The sequence below is a fragment of the Hordeum vulgare genome, chromosome 2H (assembly GCF_904849725.1).
Source record: "Hordeum vulgare subsp. vulgare chromosome 2H, MorexV3_pseudomolecules_assembly, whole genome shotgun sequence".
NCBI lineage: Eukaryota > Viridiplantae > Streptophyta > Magnoliopsida > Poales > Poaceae > Hordeum > Hordeum vulgare.
The window spans coordinates 630,718,144-630,728,494 of record NC_058519.1 but is presented as its reverse complement, the minus strand read 5'-3'; the positions used below and the strand labels follow the sequence as shown (position 1 = coordinate 630,728,494).

General features: G+C 49.6%; 1 protein-coding gene across 1 annotated transcript; it reads left to right on the top strand.

Moving 5' to 3' along the window:
• The first annotated feature begins 1,314 nt into the window (after positions 1-1,314).
• LOC123430996 (subtilisin-like protease) lies at positions 1,315-3,561 on the top strand. The gene has a single exon (XM_045114821.1). The coding sequence runs from the start codon at positions 1,315-1,317 to the stop codon at positions 3,559-3,561; it is 2,247 nt and encodes a 748-aa protein (XP_044970756.1).
• Positions 3,562-10,351: the final 6,790 nt, after the last annotated feature.

Sequence of the window (10,351 nt, the reverse complement as noted above, 5' to 3'; positions counted from 1 at the left end):
GTATTCTTAAAAAAAATGACGAACAATTGAAATGAACGAGCAGTTTTCGAATTCTTGCACATTTTTTTACTCACCAACATTTTTTGAATTGATCGATTTTTCTCAAAAAAAATCTGTTTTTTAAATTTTCACGGTTTTTAATTTATGTGAATATTTTCTAAAATTTCATGGACATTTGTTTTCAGAATCCTTAATATTTTTTGAATACACTATCATTTCTTCAAAACCATGAACATGTTTTTATTTCTTGAATATTTTTTATAATTGGTGAACAATTTTACAAAACTACCAAAATTTTTATAGTCCATAAATAATTATGATTTCCGTAACATTTTTTGAATTCACATACATTTTATGACTTCTTGAACATGTTTTTGAAAAATCCCAACAATCATTTTTTGAAGGAAGGATAGAAAACAGAATGAGAAAAGAAAGGAAAGAAAACATAATGAGAAAAGAAAAGAAAAAATCAAATAAAAAAAATAGAGGAGTCAAGCCCCGCACATGGGCCGGCCGATAAACGCATGTGTGTGTGTGTGGGGGGGGGGGGGGGGTGGGGGGGATTTGCGGGAGAAAAGGTAGCGTCTGGGAATCAATCCCTGGTCTCCCGGATAAAAGCGCTAGGCGTTAGCCACTATACTACTTGTACATTTGTGATTTTCATTAGTATTGCCCAGTAAAACAACGTAGCACGACGTGACTTTAAAAAAAATCCTGAACCGTGAGGTATAGAACATGGATTTGGTATCAACACTTGCTAGAATGATTGCTATCTGAACCCTTTATAATTAAACTAGCATACATTGAATAAAAATATGTTTGTTGTGCAGCAGTGTGGGAGAGAAAAGAGTCAATATATTTAATTCTGTTATGTATGCAATTCTGTGAGACTTACTTGTACATTTTGACAGACAATACGAGAGGTGTGCTGCTATTATACGCGTTGTACATATGGATGTATACCTTACTTATGCACAGACCATAAAACATGTGGATGGTGGATGATATGCCCATACATTCCAGCACCGGTAAAAGAGACTTTGCTGACGAGGACCATTGCATCACACTCGTATAGCCTATCGATAACTCCCATCCTTGGGCAGTTTACCTAGTGCACGCCGCGGAGCGGTAATTCCCAAGCAACCAATCCATGTCCTCCTCGCAAACATCTCCGGCAGCACAGCTCCAAACCTAGCTCCGATCCATGCCTCGACCACAACAATGCATGCCGGCGTCCAGCTAGAACAAGAAGGAGAGCCAGCGTTTATAAAGGCCATGCACGCAACGCACACATACCAGAGCACGTAACTAGCCATGGGGAGCATCAAGCTTTTCTCCCTTCTCCCCTTCCTTCTCTTCGCCCTTGTCGCCACCGGGGACGCCGGGGACGAGCTCGGCACCTACGTCGTCCACGTGCAGCCCAAGGAGAACCACGTGTTCGGCACGACCGACGACCGGAAGGAGTGGCACCAGTCCTTTCTCCCCGACAATGGCCGCCTCCTCCATTCGTACCACCACGTCGCGAGCGGGTTCGCGGCGCGGCTGACGCGGCGGGAGCTCGACGCCGTCTCAGCCATGCCCGGGTTCGTTGCCGCCGTGCCGGACGTGATCTACCGCCTGCAGACGACGCACACACCGCGGTTCCTCGGGCTTGACACGGCGCTGGGCGTCAGGAACCCGTCCGTCGGGTCCGGCGACGGCGTCATCATCGGGGTGCTCGACACCGGCGTCTTCCCCAACCATCCCTCGTTCAGCGGCGAAGGGATGCCGCCGCCGCCCGCCAAGTGGAAGGGCAGGTGCGACTTCAACGCCTCCTCGTGCAACAACAAGCTCATCGGCGCGCGGAGTTTCATCAGTGACGGCAACGGTGCTACTCCCGGCGGGCCTCCAACCGACGAGGAAGGGCACGGCACGCACACGTCAAGCACCGCGGCCGGAGCCGTCGTGGCGGGCGCTCAGGTGCTTGGCCAGGCCAATGGCACCGCGTCCGGGATGGCGCCCCGTGCGCACCTCGCCATGTACAAGGTTTGCAGCGAGGACGGATGCGCCAGCGTGGACATCCTCGCCGGCATCGACGCCGCCGTGTCCGACGGCTGCGACGTCATATCCATGTCGCTCGGGGGAGAGTCGGTGCCGTTCTACCAGGACAGCATCGCTGTCGGCACGTTCGCCGCGGCGGAGAAGGGCATTTTTGTCAGTATGGCTGCCGGCAACTCCGGCCCCAACTACACCACGCTGTCCAACGAGGCGCCATGGATGCTCACCGTTGCCGCGAGCACCATGGACCGTTTGATCAGCGCCCAAGTGACCTTCGGAGACAACCTCTCCTTCGTCGGCGAGTCGGTCTACCAGCCCGACAACTTGACCTGGATTGAGGCCTCGTTGGTGTACGCCGGCGCGAGCTCGACGCCCTTCGCCCAGTTCTGCGGCAACGGCTCGCTGGACGGCTTCAACGTCAAGAACAGGATAGTGCTCTGCGATCGCGGCGGCAATGTTGGGAGGGTTGACAAGGGTGCCGAGGTGCTAAGAGCCGGAGGCGCCGGCATGGTTCTGACCAACCAGTTCATCGACGGCTACAGCTTGCTCGCCGATGCGCACGTTCTGCCGGCTTCGCACGTCAGCTATGCTGCCGGACTGGAGATCAAGAACTACATCAACTCCACGGCGAACCCGATGCTGAAGATCGTCTTCAGAGGCACGGTCCTGGGCACGTCGCCGGCGCCGGCGATTACCTCCTTCTCCTCCCGTGGCCCTAGCACCCAGAACCTCGACATTCTGAAGCCGGACATCACCGGCCCTGGTGTCAGCGTGCTCGCGGCGTGGCCGTTCCAGGTAGGCCCGCCGTCGTGGGTGCCCCCCATGCCAACCGCGCCGACCTTCAACATCATCTCTGGTACGTCCATGTCCACGCCGCACCTTGCTGGCATCGCAGCGCTGATCAAGAGCAAGCACCCTGACTGGTCGCCGGCGGCGATCAAGTCCGCCATCATGACAACCGCCGACGTCACCGACCGCTCCGGCACGCCAATCGTCAACGAGCAGCACAAGGCCGCGGACTTCTTCGCCATGGGCGCCGGACATGTCAATCCGGACAAGGCCATGGATCCCGGTCTAGTCTATGACACTGCTACTGGCGACTACATCGGCTTCCTCTGCAGCATGTACACGGACCAGGAGGTCTCCGTGATCGCGCGCCAGTCAGTGAACTGCTCGACCGTCGAGAAGATCCCACAACGCATGTTGAACTACCCGTCGATTTCGGTGTCGTTCGTGCCGGACTGGAGCCCCTTGGCTCCGGTGATAGTGGAGCGCACGGTGAAGCACGTCGGAAACGCGACGGCGATGTACCAGGTCCAGGTTGACATGCCGGCGGGCAGCGGCGTGAACGTCACCGTTACACCGAGCGTGCTGTGGTTCAGCGACGTCATGCCGCTGCAGAAATTCAGGGTGCTGGTGTTTCCGCTCAATGCCAGCACAACGGCGGTGCAGGGCGCGATCCGGTGGGTGTCGGACACGCACACCGTGAGGAGCCCCATCTCGGCCATGTTCCCCTCACACTAGAGCTTCCTCGATCCACTTGACCACTTTCCCCTTTTTTCCGAGTACTTGTTCTATCAACAGGTTCGGGCAATATGGCTGGGAATAAGATTCACCAAACATAATATTGTTGGGCTGGACAGCACCAATGAACTGCATAAATTCACACACATGATAAATATGCACACTACACAATCCCTTTCACTTATGATGACTAGTACGCAGGCAGGTGCAACGCACGTCTTAACTGTCATCATCACTCACTATGTTCTTCTTAACTTAAATCTACTACCCCGCCCAAACCTAAATGGGCGTTGAAGGCCTACAGTTAATAATCAGAGGACCAGCCCTGTTTTTATGTTTCTATCTACAGGGATCTCAATGTGTTGACAGAATCAAAATACATGTGGCCTCAAAATAAAAATATTCACTGATTTTATAGGTAATACTTCAGAACTAACCAACAGCAGGATAAATCATGGCCATATTTTGTATGGACAGGTTTGCTAGCAACCAAAACGTACCCAATATGCATAACCTTTGGCATGCGATCCAAAGGGCCGAGCTCCCACAGCTCCAAGCTGCCGCTGCCGCCCCGTAGGCTTGCGTCGGTGCCGTACGCGGTGCGCCGCCTCTAGCCAGAGTCCGTCGCAACCGGAGGTTCACCGTCAAGGCCGCCACGCCCCTGCCCTTCCTCCTCTCCCTTCCTTCTGTTCTTCTATATATCTCCTCCTCACCTTCGAAGTTGTGTCTCCTTGGAACTGCAGCAGGCCATGGAGAAGCTCAGCAACTGCCGCAGTCCATCCGACTCGCCGGAGCCGCCTGTCGTACAAACATCATTTAATGGCAACCGAATCTGCATATAACCCTGCATGATTTAGTACCTTAGCTGTGCTCTATTATAATAGTTGATTAGAGTGATTAAACCCCCAAGAGTACACATAAGCTATACCTGTTCCCGAAGTTGCAATCATTAGGTTGAGAAGGAACAAAACCAAATGAGATGCTTGGTGCATAATTTATAGCCGAGAGATAACCTCCAGTTTTATGTATGATTCAGCTAGGTTGACAGGATGCTTCACATATCAGAGCTGGTGGAGAAGTTCAATATGGAAACAACAGACAAAATCACGCTTTTATATTGAAATGTTATATGAAGTTGCATAGCAAAAGCTTTTATATTGTCTGAGAGGATACTACAGGAGCCATGCATCTTGGAAGAAAGTTGCCAATCACAGGTTGTAAACATAATAACTTGATAGTTGCAAGACTTCCCTTAACATCATCTTGGAAGAAAGTTGCCAATCAAGTTTGTCATCATACATTAAACAAATCAGCAGTGTAGAAAAGAAGTACCTTCAGAGCATCGCACTTGAAACAGGCATTCAGGTTGGTATGCAGTGACCGCCCCATGCCCTCTAAGATCAACTGCATAACGTTCACAGCCAAAACCAACAAATCAAACAACTCCCCAGCTGATTATTGCACACAAGGAAATACATTCAGCTCAAAGAACAAGTCCCCTTACCAGATCAGCATCCTTGGCGGCAGCTGCAAGCTCCGAGCTAACCTGCCGGAAATCAATACACGGACTGCCACATCCGTTCTCCACGACCATTAGTGGCACTGATGCCGGTTCATCCTTGGTATCATCTTGGATGCCAGCCATAGAATCGGCCATCAGTCCGCCTGCTTCTGCAGCTTTCCGAAGGATACCACAGTGCCGCGACACATAACAACCAATAAAGCAGAAGCCAGATGCATGAGTAGATAAAACAGCTAGGATGGCCAAGGAGAACAAATTTCCATTCACTTTGTACCTTTGCAGCTTCAACTACAATTTCTGGAAGTTCATTAGCCGTAATATCGTTCAAAGCCGGCAACGAATTTGCAACCAGAACTACCTGCAGAATCAGCATTTGGTTACCAGCTTATGCTGAGTGTCTGAGTAGCAGTAGAAAGAGTAATCATTGAATGGTTATTTCACAACGTTGCTCAAACTGGGGAAGTCATCTTTCTATCAGTTCCGGCATTCAGTCTTTCAGTCTGGTTGATGCAAATAAAATAAAATTTCCAGATCTGGCATACAGTCTATATTTTCAAGTAAGGACAACATGAATGCAAATTACACACTATGGCATGCAATATACTGCTTGTCTCCGGTCCATGATGCAATCTCTTGAAACAACAGAGCGTTTGTTCTTTTCAATTCAAACTATAATGTGTTGCAAACCTAGCAAAATGTGTTCTTATTTTCATACTCTCAATTTATACCTCAACCCCACCTCGTAGAAATTCTCGTGCTAAAGGAAGCATTCCAAGGACCACATCAGCACCCGCGTTATCAACAGAAATAAGTGCTCTTTTGTATGGTTGATCCTTCTTAAGCATTCTACTTTTGAAAGTATCGAAGTCATCAATCTGAAACAAAAGATACCATCATTACAATTATCTGGTCATATATTAGTATAACTCGTAAAATATAATTTGGGTAACTCGTGCATTGCAATAACATTTGAATTTGAGACTTGGAATACTTGCCCGCCAAGGACGTTGCATCTTTTTGCGGCTCATGCGATAAATTTCTATTATGGTTCCTTGGTTGTAAAGGTCCACGCAAGCTTTAGACCCCCAATCAAATATGTTTGCAGCAAGGACACCTTCAATTAGCGCAAGCAATCTATCTTCCTGAAAACATCGAGCATAAAAGTAAAACTCAGACGAATTCATAATTCTAGAGATGAAACTGAGTGTAGATTGCTGAACTACCGGCCAGCAGCATGTGACCGTCACAGAAGCATGCAAGCAAAAAAAATCAACAAAAAACTGCTTACCGTGGCACGGGCAGATGGGGCCAGAACAGATCTGATTCTCAGTTACACAATATGTGGCAGTTTATGAAATTTTTATTATTTTTTTGCTGCGATATTAACCAAAATTCTCAAAAAAAAACATCTACGCGCTATGCCAATGGATAAAGAAGGGAAACATTCTGGTACTGATAGATGCATCGGTACTGATAGAAGTTGTTCCTCCTGAAAGTGAGAAGGAAGAGGCCTTCTCAACTTCATCGTCATTTTCAACATTCTTCGTAATTGCCAAACCAGCATTTGAAGGTGTACATGTACCAACAATACGCGTTTAGCTAGTAAGAAAGTCCTAGTAGCCTAACACACAAGTTCATCCACATGACTGATGATGGCACATAAAAACCCGTTTCACTGGACCATCAAAAAGGGATACATCAAGCGCGGTGTGGTACCTGATTGCTGAACAATGCATTAGCAACATCAGTCACTTCTCCCCCACAATCTCCCTGCATTCCATGACCCAGTGACTGCTGTGACGCTTGGGCGCCGCCAGCCACATTCCCCACATGTACTTGCAGTCCGGGGTTGAGATTGTGATGATCTTCCTGCCGAGAGGGCTGCATCGGCTGCGCCAGCTTGCTGGTGGCGTCATCCTCCTCCTCAATCGCCAGCTGCAGCAGCCGTAGCGTCTCCGACGGCGGATCCGCGGCACCCTGGTTGTTCCCCAGCGAGTTCTGCGACGCGCCGCGAGCGGAGCGGCGGCAGTCGAGCGGGGCGCGCGCGGCGCGGGGCGAGTGGGGCGGGGGCGTCGACCGTGCGGGGTGCGCGCGGCGTGGGGCGAGCGGAGTGGCGGCGGCCGTGCTGGGCGAGTGGGGCAGGGGCGTCGGCCGTGCGGGGCGCGCGTGGCGCGGGGCGAGCGGAGCGGCGGCAGCCGAGCGGGGCGCGTGCGGCGTGGGGCGAGCGGAGTGACGACAGCCGTGCGGGGCGCGGGGCGAGCGGAGTGGCGGCGGTCGTGCGGGGCGCGCGCGGAGCGGGTTGAGCGGGGCGGGGGCAGCCGAGCGGGGCAGGGGCAGCAGAGCTCCATGGTGCCCGCCCGCCCGCCGTTCCCCTATGGCTGCTCGGGCGCCTCTTGCGGCGGCGGCGCGAGGCGAGCGTCGAGCGACGGCGACGGCCACGCGAGGCAAGCGGTGGGCGAGCGGGCGTGTGGGAGGTGGGGTGCTGATTTTGTGGGATTAGATAGGCACTCGTGATTACAGTTTCCTAATTGACCAGGTGTTCATTTTCCTTTGAGGAGGAGGTGGAGCACGGTCAGCCTTACTTTAATTGGTAAATGCACACGGTGGTGCTGCGTGGATGGTGGAAAGCCGTTAGATTTTTATTTGTTGGCTAATTGTGTGGTGGTGATTGGTGTTTGTTTTTGTGGGGGTAATAGCTGTGTGTACCTAGGGAAGTTTACGTTTGATCTTTTATTAGTATATAGATTTAAGAAGAGTTTGAACCAACAAATAAGCAGCGAAATAACACAAACAACATGTACATATGACACAATTTAACATGGAAAAACTTTCTCAAGTTGAGGAGTTAAAAAACACTGTTGTGGACCGACCGATCCATACAACTTCACTATGAGAATGATGAATACAAAATATTCTGTAGAACCTCTAGAGAGATTTACAACACACTCTCCATATTGCCAACCGACAACAGCAACAACAACCACAAGAGGCAAGATTTCAGTGAAGTAGAGTACACAGCTTCTGTCCCCTTTAGTATTTTACAAACCGCTCTTAAACCATTGAACCAAACAACACCAGATTTGCCAGACAAGTAGACACACGAATTCCTGAGATCCCCTCAAAATTTTAGCTCAATCGGACACCGTTTGCCTACCCAAACTGTTCGTCTCCCAAAACTACTCTGTTCTGAAACTGCAGCAGTCACACGTGACAAAACCACTCTTAAATCTGATGCTCCACTGACCCAATCCTCAATCCAGCTAACCAGATCGAAGTACTCAAAACAAGAAACGAGCTCACCAAGTTTGGGGTCAATCCAAGCACGCTCGAGCCTCCAATCACTAGCTTAAACATTGTCTAGTCAGATGCATCAAATCTCGACAGAAACTCCACTTCTTCTTCCTCCTCTCACACATAGGTTGTGTTTTCTCTTGTGTGCTCTCTCTCACTCTCATGAATGACATGCACCTCCACTAGGGGTTGAGTCGCTAGGATTTTCTTCTTGCTTCACTTCCCTTGGAGGTGTTCTCAACCGTTGGATGCAGTGAAGATCAATGGCTCACATGTGTTGGACTTATGAGCTGATGTTGGGCTGCCAATACACCTTCATGTGGAGGGACCTAGCCCAACAAACTCCCCCTTCCGACATTATGAAGGGTCCCACTGCCTTTCGGCTACCATGCCAGCGAGCCGATAACATACTTCGAGCTTCTTCCCCTTCACCACTTTAGTCAACTTATCAACCCCATTATCATCGGTGTGAACCTTCTCAAGTTGTATTTGCTTGGAATACAACACATATTGAATCCAATGATAGCAGACTACTATATGCTTAGACTTGAATGAAAACTTGCATTCTTACTCAAGTGGATAGCAGTTTGGTTGTCACAAAACAACACATACTTGTCTTGCTTAAAACCAAGCTCACAAGCCAACCGTTTTAGCCACAATAGCTCTTTGCTCATCTCTGTTACTGCAATGAATTCAGCTTCAGTTGTACTCAGTGCCACACACTTTTGCAGTTTGCTTTGCCATGACACTGCTCCTCCTGCATAGGTAACCAAGTAACCTGAAGTAGACGTCCTTCTGTCAACATCTCCATGCATATCAGAATCTAAAAAACCAATCAGCTTGGTCTCACCACCACGAAAGCAAAGCTTCAGATTTCTGCTGCCCCAAAGATATGTCAAAATTCACTTCACGGCTTCCCAATGAGGTCTTCTTGGATTAGACATAAATCTTCTCACAGTACTAACCGCATGAGCAATGTCAGGCCTTGTACACACCATAGCATGCACCAAACTGCCATCCGCCGAAGCACAAAGAATATTTCGCATTTCCTTTTTCTTCTCATCGGTGTTAGGACATTGCTTTTTGCTCAACTTGAAATGGGCTGCTAGTGGACAACTCACAACTTTAGCATTCTCCATCCCGAACTTCTAAAGATGCGATGATCATTGTATTGAAGATCAAAGAGAAAGATTGCCATCTAGGTACTGGCTATGGACCCATAGGTCTATGGTAAACTACTCACACATCATCATTAGGGCAGCAAGGTTGATGAAGAAGCCCTCCGTGATTGACCCCCCCTCCGGCAGAGTGCCGGAATGGATCTCTAGATGGCCTCCCATCAAAACAGAGACTTGCGGTGGCATAAAAAGTGTTTCAGGACCTCCCTCATATTTTTAGGGTAGATAGGAATTTATAGGCCAAAAAACAGAGTCGTGAGAGCCACGAGGGGGCCACAAGCCATTAAAGCGCACCCCTAGGCTGCACCCTGTTGGCTTGTGGGGGCCTGATACGTCTCCAACGTATCTATAATTTTTTATTGTTCCATGCTATTATGTTATCATTTGAGAACACCTTTTATGCACTTATCTACCAATTTATATCATTTTGAGCACTAATCTATTGACCCAGTGCCTAGTGCCAGTTGCTGTTTTCTGCATGTTTTTTCCACTTTTAAGGTTGCAGTACCAAACGAAGCCCAATTGACCTGAAACTTCTTTATAACTTTTTCTGGACCAAAATAAGACGGTAGAGCATTGGAAGAAGGCCGGAGGGCACACGAGGCTCCCACTAGCCATCAGGGCGCGACCTGGGGGGTGGCGACCTGATGGCTAGTGGCCGCCTCATGGCTCTCCCGAGCCCGTTCTCTGGCCTATAAATTCTTATATACCCTAAAAACTTGGGAGGAGGTCCCGGAACACTTTTTACACCGCCGCAAGTCTCTCTTTTGACGGGAGGCCATCTAGAGCTTTGTTCAGG